Below are 19,609 nucleotides of genomic sequence, written 5' to 3'. Positions count from 1 at the left end.
ATTTTGGGGTGAAAGTGCCTGGGTGGTGATGTTGGATAGTGAGATTCTGGTGGTGGTTACTCCTGTGGAGCCACCGCACCTTGCCACATTCAAAAAGGACTTCACCAATTCAATTTCTTTCTTTTTTTATTCTATCATTATTAAAGTAGGCTAACTACCTGTGTGAAATTCATAAATGAATACAGAATGCCTTCATAAAGCTCACATCTAAGCTTAGCTTAGTGTCGAGAGCACAACAATATCCACAAGTAGCTTGCTCTACATCAGTGCTCCAAAGCCATGCTTGTCTCTTTTGGATAGCATCGACTGAAAGCCAGCTAGTGTACAGGACCTTGTGATGGTAGGCTTTAGTCAAAATATTGACAATGTTTATCATTATTTCTAGATACTTACTCATTATATCAATACTGTCATTATTTTGAGGTTTCTCAATAAATACGTAAATATTTGTATCTACAAAAGGGATGCCCTGCAGAAAAAAGTTTGGAAACCACTGCTGAGACACTGCTCATTCAAACGACTACAAACTGGACACTGTGCTTCTTTGGGTCCTGACCTATACATCTGCCATGACATGGTTACATACCCAAGGCTACTCACAGTAGCTAACAGCTATAGATTTATTGTGATGTTTCAATATGAAAAATATTGAATGTTACTTATTCTAACTCATTGTACCCTGAAATATAACTTACAGAAGGCCCCGAAAGCACTTAAACCTAAACTCTATACTACTGACTTGTACTTCAGATGAAAACATGGTACTACTACATTTACCTGACAGAGAAATGTTATGGATTAGTTGGATTCAGATTTTGCTATCTCTGATATCTCACCTTCTTGTTACACGTATGCCAGCAATGCTGTGAGCGTCGGCTTTTAAACGTCCACATTCACACTGCAAAGAATCTTGCAAAAGCACCACTTTAAATCTTTAGTCATTCAGTATGAAAAAGCATAACAAATGACTAATCGACTAAAGAAAGCTTAACCCACTAAAACAACCAATTTGTCGACTAAGAGGGGGCAGCTCTCTCAAATTGCTTTCTCTAGTTACAATTAGCCTAACGTTACAATATAGAACAGATGAGGAAAAGACAAATTATGTTAATATGTGAATTATAATATCTATAGAAACCTTTCTCTAGAACATAATTATGGTTATGAGTGACTGAGTGAAACAAACATTTGAAAGAAGGGAGACTTGCATTTGGGTTAATAACTAATTAATAATGAACTATTAATAATGGCCGTTTGTCCCACTTAGTTCACCGTCTCAAATGCACCTTTACTCTGAGCTACATGTTCCCGGGATTTAGCCTCTCAGGCAGGCTAATTCCTAGCGACGTACAAATCCAGCAAACCCAATTAACCTCATTGAGGAGGATTCGTACTAACCACTAGCAATAATAACTGCATTATCTGCAGTTTTATGACCTCTGCTTAAGTTTAGTTCCGTCCGCTTGTTTTGAGTTCGCGCTACTACCTGACAGACCAAACTTGGGTTTAAAATGCATCCATAAGATAGGGTCGGACATCGAGCTTGGTGACGTCAAAACAAGTTATGTTGACAGCTAGCTTGATGCTAGCTAGTCTTGCGTCAAGACCAGACCCGAGTCTTAGCTAATCCCTCACCGACTCTCGTCTTTGATTCACAGATGCGGTGTGTAGTTTCAGTGTGAGTAATGCAGGATAGGTACAGCGAGATAGGCTTCGTCAAGCAAATACTCGGTTTGAATTTAGTGCCGAGAAAGAATGGCACACACCGAGGCAACGACACTCTCAACGACTTCTCAGGTGGGCTGATGTTTGGTAGCTTGTTAGCTAACATACATACACAGACTGGGTATCAGTGCTGAGAAGCTGTACGTTACTGTCGGGGGATGAATATCACATGAAGTCGCGTCTAGTGTTTCCCTTTTAACGAACATGGCAGCGTTAAAATGTATCCCGGTTAACGTTAAAATAGGTTAACGTTAAGTGTTGTTGGACGCTGGTTTGTTCGCGTTAGCATTGAGCTAGCTAACTTCCTGCTTCATCCCAACGGTTGTTATAATAGTCGGACTTTGTCCAAAGCGGTGGTTAACAAATGTGTAAAAATGTTTAAAAGCGGCGTGTATATTCTATTATAAGATTGCGATGTTCTTAGCTATTTTAGGTGTGTAACGTTACTTTCCTGTTTACTGTAGGAACATTGTAGTAAATAATAGTTTCTTGCAGCTCCTCTATTTTGTATTCGTGTGTGTGTGTGTGTGTGTGTGTGTGTGTGTGTGTGTGTGTGTGAAGAGCTGAATAGCCATGTGAGATGTGGAACTTAATGAAATCAAACCGTGTTTCTGTTGTTCTGAGCTGTTTTTACATTTAAGCATGACACTTTTTTTGTGACTGAAAATCGGACCGGGCAGAGGCATTATTAAAAACTATATACAAGTAGCGTTCTTTTCATTGTTAGTCTCGTTTGCCGTTACAGGTCATTTATAATCATCAGATGAAAAATGACACCGTTTCAGAAATATTTAAAAGTTAACTATAGTCACTTTAACATGGGCTAGGAACATAGACACACATTTTAAAGCATTTTGATTAATATTGATTGAATGCACTGACTGCTCTTGTGTTGGTGTGTACGTTTTGATCCATTAATGTGATGAAGAACATATTATGTTAGTTGTTCCATCATGAGTGTCCAGACTCTCCAAGCGTAGGGCGTTGTTTCCAGCAATTTAGGAGTGGAACTCTACTCGAAGGGATGAACAGCATTCCATCAAAAAATATTCCCTCGCTTGGTGTTTAGCGAGGGCTGTGGAGAGTGTAAAGATCTGGTGAGTGAAGGCCATAGGACATGAGTCACATCTATTCATCAGACCCCGCAGTGAGCCCCCGTCACCTGTATAAAAGCATCTGCATTCTTTAAGCATTAGACTGAGGCTACATTTAGGCCTTCATTTCTGTGTTTTGTTTTAAAAAGGTTTCCCTCTCTCATTCCCCCTGTCTTGTTCTCTGAGACTAAAGCTACTAACGTTACCATGGCAACTACCAGCAACGGGGAGGCAGACCATTTCACAGATGTAAACATAAACATGCTAAATGGCCTTGAGTTGATTTCCTGTTGCAGTGTATTTGAATGACATCAACTGACAGGAAGTTAACAAGGGGCCAGGCTGATGCCTAGCAATGGAATTCCATTGAAAAGGTCTATACACGCTGCCTAGTATACCAGAGTGTTGATGAGTTATGAGGTTTGGGCGTGTTAGTTTAAACAGATTAGTTTTTCTACTGGAAATAAAAACACTTGTGTGCACAGAGATCACTTTTGGCTCAAAACTCCGCTCAAAAACCAAAACGTAGTGGTGGAGATGTAGCCTGATGCGTTAAGTCTTTTCGTTCCATGTGCAGAACGTCTGTGTAGAGGAGATGAAGGCTGTGGAGCCAGACAGCTGGGATCACATTAATGAATAATTGAATGCCCTAATTGAATTGTCCTAGTGCACGGTGGACCTTTGATGAGCTTTTGATGGACATGCAGTGATGTGTGTCTGCGTGCTTGTGTGTTTTTCCAGAGATGTGGTACGGCGTATTTCTGTGGGCAGCGGTCTCCTCTCTGGTCTTCCACCTGCCGGCCGCGCTGCTCGCCCTCGCCGCACTGCGCCAGCACAAGATGGCCCGATTCATTCCCATCGCCATCCTCCTCATGGGCATCGTGGGACCAGTTTGTGGGGGAGTCCTCACCAGTAAGTCCTATGCCTTGTTGTTTTTATATACAAAATTAGGACACCCATGCTAAAGTTGACTAAAAAGAGGAATAACAAAATCATCTTTTGCAAATTGATCTTAATGCCTTAATTAAAAAAAAGAGGAAAAATCCAACCTTTAAGGACACCAATTTTCTTTGTGAATGAATAATGTATCGTAAATAAAATACCCCCCCCCCCATCATCACATACCCTTCACCATACCTAGAGATTGGCATGGGGTACTTTCCATAAGATCATCTCTCAATGCAAATCAAACCAGCTGTTAGGCTAACTGAAATAAAACCATGCCAATCTCTAGGTATGGTGAAGGGGATGTGATGATGGGGGGGGTATGGTGAAGGGCATGTGATGATGTGGGGGGTATGGTGAAGGGTATGTGATGATGTGGGGGGTATGGTGAAGGGTATGTGATGATGTGGGGACCAAGGGAACTTTATCAGGATGCATAGTATCCTGGATCCATGAAATAACTGGCCTTTCAAAATAAAAGTCTGCCTGCCTGGAAGATCAATTTCCAAAAGATAATTTTTTTTATTCCTCTTTTTAGTCAACTTTAGCATGGGTGTCTATATATATATATATATATATATATATATATATATATATATATATATATATATATAAGGAGTGGAACGGTACACTGAAGTCACGGTTGGGTTCAGACATCACAGTTTGGTTCAGTACAATGGAGGGAAAAGCATAACAAAAATGCAGAAGGCCATTTTTTTAATTGTGCATGTCTGATGTACCACCTAGTGTCATCCAGTCTCTCCCCTGAGCTAGCTGTCTCAGGCTGTACCACCTAGTGTCATCCAGTCTCTCCCCTGAGCTAGCTGTCTCAGGCTGTACCACCTAGTGTCATCCAGTCTCTCCCCTGAGCTAGCTGTCTCAGGCTGTACCACCTAGTGTCATCCAGTCTCTTCCCTGAGCTAGCTGTCTCAGGCTGTACCACCTAGTGTCATCCAGTCTGTCCCCTGAGCTAGCTGTCTCAGGCTGTACCAAACAGCAAGCTAACGGGCGGAGCAAACAGCTAACGGTGCAGCAAACAGCGAAGCAAATGGGCCTGGAAGCCATTTGTGGTCGAGGCGAGAAGGGATACAGCTACAGTACATCCGTGTTTGGTTGTATATGGAAGGGACTAGTTTGCTTCGTGTGGACCAGAGTGATAGAGAAAGACATGGCTCTGGTGTGGACTCACTGGACCGACTCGACGTGTAGGCGGAGCTTGGGAGCTTCAGAGCTAAGGTGGGGCTACAGATTAGGTGTCCCTAAGAAATGCGTATGTAACAGTAGTTCCACATTACATTAATTCATTTGCACGCGAGTTTCATTTATTTTTATACTATGTATTCTCCGTGTATATTCATGTACCGAACCGAGACGCCCGTACCGTTTCGGTTTAGTACGAATACATGTACCGTTCCACCCCTAATAATAATAAAACACACACACACACACACACAGTGTGTTTATTCCCTCAAAAATAACACCAAAGAGCCTGCAATCGTTGTGGAAGGTTATTTGAATAAGAATTTTGGACGTGTAGGGGCGAACTATCTTCTTATCTGAAGCCGACAACGGGACAATATTTTTATTTTGTGTTGGCATGCAAGCTGAAGCGACGTAGCAGATGAGGTTGAGAAGTAGCAGTGAGGAATATTTTAGAGCACCATTTTCGGCAGAGAGGTAGTGGCCCACACTAACTTAGTGCTGAGCCGGGAAACTACAGCGAACAGATGTGCTGGGCGAGCCGTCAGTCGGTGGAAGCTAACAGAAGCTAGCTGGCGTAAGCTGACAGCTGACCAACGCTACCAAGTGATCGGCGGAGACAGGGAGTACATGTATTTGAAAGAGTCCGGCAGTTGTGGTAGACGAAGGTCCAGTCGGGAGTTTGGATGGAGAGTCCACTGAAGTCCACTGTGGTCTGAAGGGGGGGTAGAAAGGTGTTGAGAATGACCAACACCTAATCTTAAACTTAGGGTACTTAAGTTACTACGACCCGATCAGAGGTTACTTAAATTGGGACGTTCAGTCAAAATCAAGCATGTCACCTTCAAACGGGATCTCTGTTTGCAGGGTTCAGGCTGGACCCTCCCGGTGATCATGCTGCTCTGGGGGACCGGCTGCGCAGTGAGAAGCCGCTGCTGACGGGCGCAGAGCTCTGCCGGGCGCAGAGCTCTGCCGGAACTCCGACTGCTGTCTGTCTGCGCGGCCGTCTGACGGCAATAGTATTAAATTGAGACAGTTTTGTTAGCGGGCGTTAAATAGTAGTCTAATTCAGTACAGTTGGTTTTAACGCCTGATGCGAAGTGTATGCCTATAGGAGTACACATGAAAACCCTGAACAAGCAGCAATTAATCCGCGGTTCACATGTATGCATGAACTTTGGTGGTCCATTACACTGTAGGCTATATTCAACATCACTGATTAAGTAGCCTAAGTCAATCCTACATTTTTCAACTTGGGAGCAAAACATGCTCCTTGGGGAAAAAAAGTGACCATAAAGCCCTGTTCATGCTAATTAAACAACTGGACTTTAGGGTCAAGTGTTGTCATATCCGGCCCATGTCCCGGATGTGAAAGCCCCCTTACTGGACTACTGAATATAATAATATTCCATTATATTTTGTATTTTGAATTGTTACCTACCACCAGAACTTTGTGATTTCCTTGCAATAAATATTGACATTTTTACCATAAATTGGTGCCTAAAAATGTATCAGAATGCAGGAATTGAAGTCTTTTACCCTCAAAATTTCCTGGGGGAGGACCCCCCAGACCCCCTCCCCCCCCTGCTTTGTGTGTTCCCGCAAAGACAAATTCTGAGCAAGGAAAAACCCTGAAGTATAATCACAGACAGCCATAAAAAACATTTTAAATTGCAGAGTTAGAGTTAAAACGGATGAAAAGATGGAGAACCAGACAGACAATATGTACAGTGTCAGCAGAGAGAAACACGGACAGACAGTGACAACATACATACTACATAGGCCTACCTACATACTCTTGAGAATGACAGTAACAGCATACAAACGGCGTAAATAAAAATTTGTTATAAACGTGTGCTCTTTCAAAAGCAGAAAGCATTGTTTGCCAGTTACATTAAATGTTTAAAAATCTGTTACATAAGGTACTGCTTATATTATTTCACCATCTGTACACAAATTGTGTGTGTGTGGTAGTAAGGAGAGAGAATGGGAGAAGGAAGTTTGTGTGAGGTGGACCTGGTCACCACAGACCCAAATCTTCTCAGCTGTTGCTACTGTCATATGCTGCACTGTCTCTTCATGTGGCACATTATTTATATTATAACAAGGTAATGCAATGTGTAATCAAGTGATGACTGATTAACAGTAATGTAAATGCTAAATGCCCTAATACCTGTTGATACTACAACAATGCAGAGTATAGGCTCTTAACCGTGCAGTTTTGCACATATCATGTAAGACTTGATTTCTCCATTTCTTTGCACAAAACTCTCAAAGTGCCATTTAATGGTTTATTTTTCAAAAAAATGTCCCCCCCCCCCCACATAACAAATCCCAATTTAACCCCTGCATACAACGTTCTATGCAAGTAATATATTAATGATTACTTTCATTGAATTTTGGGTGTTTCATTCAATTTTATAGCATTTGAAAAAAAAAAAATGGGGGGGGGGGGGGGTGCTGTCGCAGCGTCATGGCTGCAGCAAATCTTTTTTTTTTTTGTCCTTTGCCATCATCACACCTATGATTCAGTTTAATATGATATAAAGCAGAAGATATAGAGTAGGGAATCTCCATATTTGAGAGGCAGAAAAACAGCATTTTCTGCCATTTCTTTGCATGAAAAATTACTTTTGGTTATCGATTTTCCAAATAGTTGACGATTCTTTTTCTATATCGCTCGACTAATCCTTGCAGCTCTAACGAGTACTACGGTAATTTTAACTCATATTCAAATAAAATGCTTCCGCTGTAGTGCCCAGCTGTCATAAAGGACAGTAGATTTTCAACACTAGCAGGCTGAGGTGGACAAATCACAGGACAGAAAAGATCGGCATTCAGGTTTAATTTAGACGATACTAATCCAGTAAAATGTGCTCGTGTCAGGACAGATTATATATTAGTGAACTGTGATTTTGTAACAGTAAAACGGTTTGTCAAAGTGATTATTTAACTTAACTATGCATTACTCAATTCAGTTTTCCTGTCTTATGGAAGATAATGTGGCGTAAAAAGATTTCTCTCTCATCAGAGATTAGGGCTGTCCTTGATTAGTCGACTAATACGATTTTATCGACTGATTAGTTGATTTAATGGACAGATCTGTAAAACTGAGTTTCTCCATAATGAATCATGCAAAAGCACCACGTTAAATATAAATATTGCGTTTACCAGAGATGTGACCAGGAGTTTCTTGGAAATAAATCATTTCCAAGATGAATGAAAGCATGAAGCATGAAAACATAAAAAAATGACTTATCGACTAAAGAAATCTTAGTCGACTAACGGCCAAGTTATGCTTTAGCGTTAAATCTACGACGTGGCTACCGACGTAGGTACGCAGAGATACCGACCCTACTCCGTAGCCTGACATCACCTCTCAAAATGTAACTACACGTCGCGGTGATGCTAAACGCAACAACTGTGATTGGTCCCCCCCGATTCATTTCCTGTTTCTCCTTCTCCATAAACAACATGAAATCAAGGAGATTTCCCACCGTGGTCAGAAAGAACAGGGGAGACACTTTGTTTCTCTCACTATGACTCTAGAGGCAAAAATAAAACGGCAGATTAGTCAACTAACCAGGGGCAGCCTTAGCGATTAGGTCAAACTAAACAAAAATCTGTTGAATAATGTGTTTGCCTCTTAAAGGTGCAGCCATAGCAGGTGTGTACAAAGCTGCAGGAAAGAGGATGATGTCTTTGGAGGCTCTATTTTTCGGTGTGGGACAGTCATTCTGTGTCCTCCTCATCTCCTTCTTCAGGGTGCTTGCCACCCTTTAGCAGCGCCAAGGCCTGCCTGCCTGGCTGGCCCGCTGGCTGGTTCGCTGGCTGGCCCGCTGGCTGGTTCGCTGGCTGGCCCCAATGCTGCCGGCTGAGTTTGACACCGGTCACACCTTCTCTTGGCGGGACCCGAGTTTAACGCAGTACAAGACTAGCTCCCTGGCAAATCTTGGTACCCATGTCAACCAGTAGGGCCCGGGACATGACGTCATTTTCCTACTGACGGACCAAGACCAGAGCGGCTTTGATTGAACTATGAAAGAGAGCAGTGTGTAAACTGGAGGTGTGTGTCTGCAGCACTAACCCTTCTGAAAGATGTCCACTGTAGGACAGCACAATGCTGCTTTCACATCACGGGCCAACCACACTACATACACTTTTCTCTGATCTTTAAAATATATTGAAGATGCGCTCCCAGGGTTAGCGGCATTTTTAAATATTAGTAAATAATTATTAATTTAATTATTAATAATAGTTCTTCCTGTGTGGTGTGAAGGCAGCAGGATGCTGTTCTCCCCTATCGCCGGGGTTGCAGGTTAGCAGCAGGATGACACTAACCTTTCTCAGGGGCTGTGTGAGTGTTTGTTTGTTTGTTTGTTTGTGTGTGTGTGTGTGTGTGTGTGTGTGTGTGTGTGTGTCTCTCTCTTTCACTATCGGTCTGACAACAGTTTGACTCATGCAATGACTGCCGAGAGACAGAATAACAGGCAGGAAGATGATGGTTATATGCAAGATTCTGGCTTTTTTTTTCCCTCGAGGCCTTAACTTCTTTTTTCTGACTTCCAAAGTGGTGTTTAACTTCAGGGCTGTCTTTCTTTAACACTGTCTCCTGCTCCTTTCATTCTGACTGCCTGTGTGTTACTGTTCATTCTTAATAAGTTAGAAGCACCTGCAACATGTTCCCTTCTAGCTTTCTCAGCTAATTTATTTCAGACAAGCCTACAAGTAAAGAGGTTTTTATTGATAATGTTTTTATGGGACACAATTTTTTTTTATTCTGCCCTGCAAATGCAGCCTATAGAATGTCTTCAGTTGATCATCATCTTGGTTGGTTGGTTTGGTTGTGAGTGAGGTATGAACACACCAGTCCGCTCAGATTACTAAACCAACCCCAAAAGTTTGTGATCGTTTCTTTTCTCTCTTTGAATGATAGTATGTTTTTACAGGTGTGTCATTTTTGGACACTGAACTGATTTGTATATATTCTAAATTATTTCCAGGTCTTTGTAGCTTTTCAATCTTTATGACCAAATATGTTTTGCTGTTTTTATTTCTCTGCACTAGATGTATTACAATGTAATACGATGATTGAACAGAAGTGCAGTTGTTAGTTGTCGGACTCATCATATTCCCCCAGTCCTCCGTGGCTGCTTTTAGACAGGTGCTTCTCAGTCACCGTCCCACTAATGTGCAACATACAGACATAGGTGAACTCTACATGTAAGACTTTGACTTGTATGAGAAAAAAGATGGAGCTTACAAGTGATGCTGTTTCTACCTACTGTAGTAGTGATTTACACTAGCTGCTGACGCCACTACCAGAAATGTATTTACTGTTGGCCAGTTCTGACAGGAGTCACTTTTCCATTGGTTTTGATTTTATTTTTGTATCTTTCTGTCTTGATGAAAAGCTGCTTCTGTAAAAACTGCATCAAGAAATGATTTGGCATGAGCCATACACATGTGGTTTCATTGAATTAGATGAAAATGTCTTCTCTGGACTACAGACGGGGCTAGGTGAATCAGCTGGACAGGGGTGTCAAAATCAACTTGACTAAAAATGGAAAATGAGTCCCATCCAGGGCCAGACATGTAGAGTTTATTGAAATGCTTTTATTTAAGTGAAAAGGTAAAATATTTTGACTGTATTATTGCATGTCTCATATAGTCTTCTCACATACAATTTCGTCTGCATAAAGCCCTGAAAAAGTCAGCAAAAAAGTTCCTTAGCCATCTCAGAATCTTGCTTTAATGGTGCAGAACTCCAGACAAATATGCAAGTTATCAAAAAGAACCACGCAGAAATAACCACAGAGTGACCCTGGAGCTTTTGAGGGTCTGGGGCTGTTGCCGGCTTCACCCAGTTAAGAACTGAGTCTAGCTATGAACGGAACAGAGACGAGACGCGTGGCAAAGATCCAGGGGGCCAGACGCATAGATCTAAAGATTCACAACTAAAACTGTTTACGCACAAAGACAGAAATGTGCAGACATGTTCTTTTTGGCGCACGTACGCCTCATTCCGTTTTCATAAATCTGTCGTCGTGGAGCAGACTTTACGAAGTGCTTCTCAATGCAGGATTACATGAAAAGATCACCAACAGGGAGATGATGCTCAAATGTAAATGGAGTGATAAGTCATCACTCATAAATCTTATAAATGCACCTTTGACGTTTAACAGAACGCTGTGCTGACTGCAAAAATGATAACAATCAGGTATATTGTCCAACAGCCTGAACAATATTTTACCATAAGGTTACATCCTAATCTCCTCCTTACCATATCGCCCACAGCTAGCTCTAGAAAACGGTGTGTACGCTGGTCTGAGGTCTGCGTGAGGTGCTTCTTTTAGAAATACCAGGTGATGTGTGGGAAATGGCGTATGCTTGTTTTTATGCTTAAACATCTGGCCCCAGGTAGAATCTGTGGAGCGGAGTTTGAGTCTTTCTGGCCGTTTCCTGCTTCGTGGTTTTATTTTATTTCTGGTGCAGATTGTTTTGCACATTCCAATTGGAAATATTGTTTTCATATTGTTTTTATATTTTGCAGCGTGTGCCATTATAATCTTCATGATCCCAGGATTGGGAGTAAAGAGAGAGCAAACTGCAGATTTTAGTGTAACCCCAAAAATAATTTCTTTAACCCTTCAAACCAAAGATGGCTTGAATTTTCTTTTCATGTACTTCACTAGCTACACTTCAGTTCAGTTACATCTGAAGGAATAGTCTCACAGTGCATGTAGAGCAACAAATCAAGAATGTTTGACTCCTGTTTAGTTCTGGGAAGTACAATCTATAAAACTGTGAAAGTAGATTGTAAGGACAAGGCTACAGCCGTTCAGCACCCGTGGGACCGACAACGGGACAGGAATAGTTTCAAACTGCTAGTTAGGTGAAGACTTTAGAGACCAACAGCAAAGGCTATTTTTTGCCTTTGTCTTCTTGTAGAAACATTTTAATGGCGAGTGTTTTTAGAGCCTCAAGAGATTTCCAGCCACACCACGCCACTAACTTCTTCAGATTTGTAATTTCAGTGTGAAGAACTCAGTGTGGCATCGCACTGAACATATTTTTGGAAGTGCACGGCCATTAGAGGCGAGTGAAATGAAAGTTACATTATTGTTCCTACAAAGACTTGGTGACGGCGTGAAAAAATCCGAGCACCTCACTGAAACAGGCTGATGCAGAAACAAATGAGCCTTGTTTGAAACGAGCCCTTGGCCTTGCTTTTACGCTGTATGTTTTGGAGAATGTTTATTTTTTTATGGTTGTGTAATTTAGCTCTTTGAGAATATGTGTGTCCTCTCTGGTTCTGTTACAGCAGCACATGTTGGCGTGGATAAAACATTGATGTTGACAACTTTAGTCTGGAAATGTTCAACCATAAGGGTTGCCCGATGGCCCGGGGCGAGTAAATATGACCACGCACTCGCCCCGTTTGGGCGTCATCGTATCATAATCATTTGATTGAGTTGGCACGAGGATTTCAACATTTGACTATTTTTCAATATTCTTTTTTTTTTTTTTTTTTTTACATTTTGGCGGGATTTGTATGGGTTTTATTTATGTTTTTTCAAATTTTTTTTGGAAGGTTTTTTTCCATACTTGTTTTCGACATTTTTATTTTATTTTTTTTATTTTATTTTTTTTTTACTTGCCTGACTGGACAAGTGAAAAAAAAACCTTAGCGTTGAACCCTGAGCTGGTAGTCAACATGTTTAATGTGTCCTGTTTGGCATCTTCATCAGCTGAGTTGCCTACTCTATGTGCGTATGATTTCAGAGCTTTTTAGTAAGGTACATTTCTCTGAGTTCTGTTGATCTTCTCATCCGACCCATGTTAAGACCGTAAACATGAATTCCACGTGTTGTACTCTTGTATCGAGAGAGAAAAAGGTCAGAGGTCAAAAGCAGTAAATGTCCATGCACACAGACGAGGCCGTCTCAGAGTCCTTCACGTCAGACTCCCAGATGGAGTTAAAGTCCCTGTGTAAATGTTCTAGAAGCTACTTAACGCAGGAGCATAAACCAGGCAAGAGAATGTTAATTCACAAAGTGTTAAGCCAACGCTAAAAGAACATTAGTTAACACTAATGAAGTAGCTGCCCTCTGATTGGTACATACGCCGGGCTTATTTCTCCTAAGGAAGGGGAAGGGAACAGTGGAATAATAAAAATATTAATGCTAAATTAAACTAATGAGATATGAAGTTCTAATAGTTTGACTAATCTGACTCAGTGACCCCTGTAACAGACAAACATTGTGTAGTCTGAACCCGGCATTGGTTTGGGCTAGCTGGACCTCAAACCCTAAATTGTCTAAGCTGGCATGTCAACATTGACGCATGTTGAGAGATCATCATTTTGATAAAGTCCTAATTTTGACTATCCCAAGAATTTATTTTATCATTTATTTTTATCATTCCCTACATTTTTTTATTTCTTTACTTTTCTGACAGAGATGGGCTTCCGTACTTGCAGTTGTCCCATACAATCATTTTGAAAATTGTCATTAAACTCCCTGACTCCTGTGATGTTCTTTTAATTACAATGAATTGTTTTGCCGGGTGTATTGATGCAAATGATTTTGGATCCACAGCCAAGTTATGTAAGTACATTACATATGTCAAAGTAATGCTCAGTATCTGCTGTAATAGAACCATTTATCTCCACATTCCTGGACTGATTTTGTTCTGTTTTTAGTGTATGGAAATTGTTTTAAAAATTGAGTAAATTAAGTGCCAATGGTTAATATTTTCATGGAATAAATTGTTTCAACTATCATGTTGTGGTGCATCTTCATGTCCTTTATCCCACTCTAGTGGTGAGAGCTGCTTTCTTCATTTAAAACGGGGGTCTCCATCGTGTTTAGGCCAAGGAAGGGCCATCAATAATGTGTACGGTGGACTAGAACCTTTTAAATATACCTTTTTATGGTGCATACAAGGTTGTAACTTTGGTTTGAGAAGTCGGGGGGGGGGGGGGAGACACAAAACGGGGGTACTTGCCATAAAATCATCTCTCAATGCAAATCAAACCAGCTGTTAGGCTAACTGAAATACAACCATGCCAATCTCTAGGTATGGTGGAGGGGATGTGATGATGTGGGGGTATGGTGAAGGGTATGTGATGATGTGGGGGTATGGTGAAGGGTATGTGATGATGTGGGGGGATGGTGAAGGGTATGGTGATGTGATGATGTGGGGGGTATGGTGAAGGGGATGTGATGATGTGGGGGTATGGTGAAGGGTATGTGATGATGTGGGGGTATGGTGAAGGGTATGTGATGATGTGGGGGGTATGGTGAAGGGTATGTGACGATGTGGGGGCCAAGGGAACTTTATCAGGATCATAGTATCCTGGATCTATGAAATAACTGGCCTTTCAAAATAAAAGTCTGCCTGCCTCTATGGGAATCTAACATAGGGGTGTACTGACTTATGCCCCCTGTATTTGAAGGAAGAACATTTATTTATTTACGATACATTATTCATTCACAAAGAAAATTGGTGTCCTTAAAGATTGGATTTTTCCTCATTTTTTTAATTAAGGCATTCATTTCCAAAAAAAATTCTTTTTTATTCCTCTTTTTAGTCAACTTTAGCATGGGTTCATAAACTTATGAGCACCACTGTGTGTGTGTGTGTGTGTGTGTATATATATATGTGTATATATGTGTATATGTGTAAGTATATATATTTTTTTTAACTATCAAACAATAATTTGATAATAATAATATTCTTCATGTATTTACATACATAAAAAAACAAAATGCTGTTCCCCGAAGTGCAACTGTGCATGATGGTGCACATCTTATTGTGGTCTATATACTGTACATTACAGTACATACAGTACATGTAATATATAATGATTATACTTCTGAATGCAGGACTTAAACTTGCTGCACAGCCTTTTAACACTGAGGTAATGCTACTTTTACTTAAGTAAAGTCAATACTGAATACCATTGATCAATTATATGTACTATACGGCATAGAGCAGTGTTTCTCAAATGTACATGTACCCCTAGGGGTACTTAGGAGTACTGCAGGGGATACGTGAGTTTTTTGTTGGTGCTGGTCATATAATTAGAATATCATGAAAAAGAGCTGAGCCAGAAGGCAAAGCTCTCAATCTACCGGTCAGTTTTTGTTCCTACCCTCACCTATGGTCATGAAGGCTGGGTCATGACCGAAAGAACAAGATCCAGGGTACAAGCGGCCGAAATGGGTTTCCTCAGGAGGGTAGCTGGCGTCTCCCTTAGAGATAGGGTGAGAAGCTCAGTTATCCGTGAGGAGCTCGGAGTAGAGCCGCTGCTCCTTCGCGTCGAAAGGAGCCAGTTGAGGTGGTTCGGGCATCTGGTAAGGATGCCCCCTGGGCGCCTCCCTAGGGAGGTGTTCCAGGCACGTCCAGCTGGGAGGAGGCCTCGGGGGAGACCCAGGACTAGGTGGAGGGATTATATCTCTAACCTGGCCTGGGAACGCCTCGGGATCCCCCAGTCGGAGCTGGTTAATGTGGCCCGGGAAAGGGAAGTTTGGGGTCCCCTGCTGGAGCTGCTACCCCCGTGACCCAACCCCGGATAAGCGGATGAAGATGGATGGATGGATGGATGGAGCAGCACTTGGTACCTGCACACAGTGCCAAAGCTACCAGTACCTGGTTTAAGGACCATGGTATCCCTGTTCTTAATTGGCCAGCAAACTGGCCTGACCTTAACCCCATAGAAAATCTATGGGGTATTGTGACAAGGAAGATGCTCCAGACCCAACAATGCAGAAGAGCTGAAGGCCACTATCAGAGCAACCTGGGCTCTCTAACACCTGAGCAGTGCCACAGACTGATGGACTCCATGCCACGCCACATTGCTGCAGTATTTCAGGCAAAAGGAGCCCCAACTAAGTATTGAGTGCTGTACATGCTCATACTTTTCATGTTCATACTTTTCAGTTGGCCAACATTTCTAAAAATCCTTTTTGGTCTTAAGTAATATTCTAATTTTCGGAGATACTGAATTTGGGATTTTCATTAGTTGTCAGTTATAATCATCACAATTAAAAGAAATGAACATTTGAAATGTATCACTGTGTGTGTGTGTGTGTGTGTGTGTGTGTGATGAATGAATATAATATATAAATTTCACTTTTTGAATGAGATTACTGACATAAATCAACTTTTTCATGATATTCTAATTATATGACCAGCACCTGTATGTCATGCATAATTCATAAAATAATTATACTATAATAATGAATTTGGGATGTATTCTGTTTTTCGACGTTTTTGTCGCCTTCTTTGGACCTGTTCTTGCCTTCCCTCCGTCTGTCTACTGTCTTTTTTTTTTCGAAGATTTTTGCTTTTTATTACTGTCTATTTCCAAGTTTTTGTCTTTTTTTTCGAGTTTTTTGTCCGTGTTTATTTATTTATTTTGTCGCCTTTTTTCATCAGCATGTATTGATCCTCTTCATATAACCTTTTTTTTGGGCAGGTAGGCGGTACTTGGCTTAAAAACACAATTCAAAGGGGCGAACATTATTGACAAAAGTTTGAGAGTCTCTGGCATAGAGTAAATAAGGCCTTAGACAGGAAACAGTAAAAAGTTAGAAGGAAATGGAGAGAAACAGCAGTTTAGAAGATAGAGCTAAAGAGAAGGTGAGACCGATGAGAAGTGAGTGGATTAAACTTTAAACCGGTGTTGTGTCTGGCCAATATAAACTGCCCAGAAGAGCAGCGTGACCTGCAGATGAACCACTGAAAGCCACATGCACACCAAAAATAATGTTCCGTTTAGTTTAGTTTAGTTCATTTCTTTCACAGAACATAAACAACTAATTCTGCGAAAACTTTGCATCTGCAGATTCTGCGTGGTCCTGCTTGTCAGTGCAATTTCAGTTTTTACCACAACCAGACGGAAATCTGCAACCCAACAGCACACACACTGAGCCCTTCTCTGTATACGGAACATGTATTTATTGGTAAGAGGTTGATAGGTGCATGAACACAGGTCAGAAGTGCAGAAACAACTGGAAAGCAGAAAACCGGCGTCTGGTCTGATCAGCTGCAGAAAGATGGAGGCGAGGGAGAGGCCTGGAGGGAGAGGGGCCAGCTGATCTGCACCTTCATCTGGGCCGGAATGATTCTCTGTTCTCCCTCTTCTTCCTCTTCCTCCTCCTCCTCCTCTTCTACGCCTTCTTCTTGTAGTCCTCCAGGTGAGCCAGGATCCAGCCGGAGGGACCCAAGATGGCCACGAACAGGGCAGTCATGGCTATCGCCTGCTCCTGAGGGACACAGACACAAAGAGATCACTGAGCAGCATGTGAGAATACTTTCAGGGTTTTCCCTGCCATTTTAAGTCTTAGGTGCAGCACCCAAGCCGTTTTTTTGGCAGCACCTAAGCTGAATGAATGTGAAATGCACCAAAAGGTGCCAAAAAAACGGCGAAAACTAAGAAACCTCGTACCGAGACCTCACAAAGACTCCAAAACTAAAGGAAGGGATTGAGTAACCCTTGTGTTGTCGTCCCGTCAACGTTGAAAAAAAAAATAGATTTTCTAATTTGATTTCTCATATCCAGGTACACTTTCATTGAAGGCCATGGGGGACATGACATGACAAAATAGAGGGTGTCAACTGAAAAAAAAACAAGATCCTTTCTGTTATAAAGACAAAATGTAGGCCATTTAATGTTATTTTAGACTGGGACAGTTCAATAACTATAAAAAGCTGCGGGAACTCATAAAGTGGTTCATAAGTCTCTGTGCCTGTATGTCTGGCCGATCGACATCAAGGTCAGTCACTTGGCACCTGCCCAACACACAGCTCCACCTCACTACAGTTTACACTATGACTTCTACACACTCCAATCCAAACCCCTGCAGTGCTGCTGACTAATTAACACTGTGGAAGAAGAACCCAGTTCTGCATATTCTGCTGTAGGATATGTGATATATAGCCTATGTCGACATTTTGAATGAAATGAATCAATAGTCTCCATATTGCGGGGCTATTTATGTCTGAGCCGAGATGTGTACGTGTTGCATTTAGGCGGAATAATGGCGAGATACTGACGCACATGTCGAAAGAGTTAAACATTAAAATTCGTTTGATAAAATAAAATTCGTTCATAAGCATGACACGCGGACAAATAGTTATGCTAATGCTCATATATTCTCATATAAGTGTGAGTGAAGCATGAACATGTAAAGTTTGACGCAGTTAGGGGAAAGAGCTGCCAGCAGGCTGGGTTCTGATATATCAGGCCGAGATGCGCTGCTGCGACGCGGAACCGCACTTTACCGCTTAATCAAGCTAATAACGCCTTAATCAAGCTAATAACGCCTTAATTAAGCCAATAACGCCTTAATTAAGCTAATAACGCCTGATACATAGGCTACAGCCTGTTGCTGGGGATATGTTGCCCTGCCGCCGTCATGTTAGGACAGTAGAGTGAACGTGAACTCACCCCCGCAGAGATATGGTGCTTGGCAGGTTTGGCCGACACATTGGCCACAGGGACCAGCTGAGTCCTGAGCGCGCTCCTGAACAGCCGGGACACGGTGGGCAGAGACATGGCGACGGAACCGGAGACTGGAGGACAGTTAGGGACAACTCCACAGGCAGTTCTACCTTTCTGTTTTTCTCTATATGCCAGGCGCGTGTGTGTGTGTGTGTGTGTGTGTGTGTGTGTGTGTGTGTGTGTGTGTGTGTGTGTGTGTGTGTGTGTGTGTGTGTGTGTGTGTGTGTGTGTGTAGGAGGGAGGGAGGAAGGGAGGGAGGGGGCCGTACACGTTGAACGCCTTCAGCCAGCGTCGGAATTTAATTGGCCGGCTCACCTCCGGGTATCTGACACCGACCGCTCGGTCCTGTCCTCATTTCACCCGTAGACTGTAGGCCTACAGTAGACTGTATGTAGATGGTCCGCCTCTATACTTCCACCTCCTCTTGTCGCTGGGAACACAACACAGCAGCTGCCTGCCGAGGAGACGCTTCTGAGCATTTATTTCCACAAATGAAATCATGTTGGCTAATATATCACTTCTTTGTCAAGTTCAAAGTTCAAACTGTTTCGCAATACGCCTACAAATACAGCAGCCTACCGTGCACTGCATGTCATAGATATTTTATAGGAGTGGTTCCTTTTTGTGCAACTTTCTACTGCATAGAAGAAACTCCACTTGTAGAGGAAATGAAGCCTAGTGATGGTTAGGAGGTTTTATATCTAGGCCTGCTACAAGTGCCCGTTCAAAACGTGCCTGTTTAGAAAGGGCTTGGCCTGTGCTGCTGTTTGAAGCTTTGTCCAGAACCATTGTCCTTGCATTTATGGTGTACTTCTCCTTCAGAGGCAGTGTAGTGTACGTGATACGCAGGTATACGCAGTATACCCACTAAGAAAGCTCCAGGATTTCCATAACACCCACTTAAAAATGCCCAATGACCACTGATCGGAACTAGCCTATCCCGTGAACTACGAATCGTCGTCGATATAGACTGTCATCAAGCTAAAGTAATGAACTAGTACATCAAGGTCCGAGGTTATAATACACGGTGACAAAATAACAGCTGAAGCCTTGTATGGTATGTGTACAAGTGTGTCATGTTAGACCCTGATATCCTAAACTAGATATCTAGGCTGATTGGACTGGGAAAATA

The 19,609-nt window shown here is 42.0% G+C and overlaps 2 protein-coding genes across 3 annotated transcripts; one reads left to right on the top strand and one right to left on the bottom strand.

Moving 5' to 3' along the window:
- Nucleotides 1-1,533: 1,533 nt before the first annotated feature.
- tmem170a (transmembrane protein 170A) lies at nucleotides 1,534-13,746 on the top strand. 2 transcript variants are annotated; one of them, XM_078257931.1, is made up of 3 exons: nucleotides 1,534-1,797; nucleotides 3,561-3,731; nucleotides 5,832-6,899. In XM_078257931.1, exons 1-3 carry the CDS (start codon nucleotides 1,686-1,688, stop codon nucleotides 5,993-5,995), a joined length of 447 nt encoding a protein of 148 aa, XP_078114057.1. In that variant the 5' UTR covers nucleotides 1,534-1,685; the 3' UTR covers nucleotides 5,996-6,899. The 2 variants fall into 2 exon arrangements, with proteins under 2 accessions (XP_078114057.1, XP_078114058.1); XM_078257932.1 differs by lacking the exon at nucleotides 5,832-6,899 and adding an exon at nucleotides 8,617-13,746 and having other exon boundaries at nucleotides 1,550-1,797.
- Nucleotides 13,747-16,907: 3,161 nt separating this feature from the next.
- Nucleotides 16,908-18,671, bottom strand: cox8b (cytochrome c oxidase subunit 8B). The gene is made up of 2 exons (XM_078257930.1): nucleotides 18,424-18,671; nucleotides 16,908-17,239 (listed from the first exon to the last, which is right to left on the bottom strand). The coding sequence occupies exons 1-2, from the start codon at nucleotides 18,529-18,531 to the stop codon at nucleotides 17,144-17,146; spliced, it is 204 nt and encodes a 67-aa protein (XP_078114056.1). The 5' UTR covers nucleotides 18,532-18,671; the 3' UTR covers nucleotides 16,908-17,143.
- Between the last annotated feature and the right edge of the window lie 938 nt (nucleotides 18,672-19,609).

Source organism: Sander vitreus, chromosome 8, assembly GCF_031162955.1.
Source record: "Sander vitreus isolate 19-12246 chromosome 8, sanVit1, whole genome shotgun sequence".
In the NCBI taxonomy this organism is placed as follows: Eukaryota; Metazoa; Chordata; class Actinopteri; order Perciformes; family Percidae; genus Sander; species Sander vitreus.
Note: the sequence above shows the minus strand (reverse complement) of the source record. Positions and strands in the feature narration are given on the sequence as shown.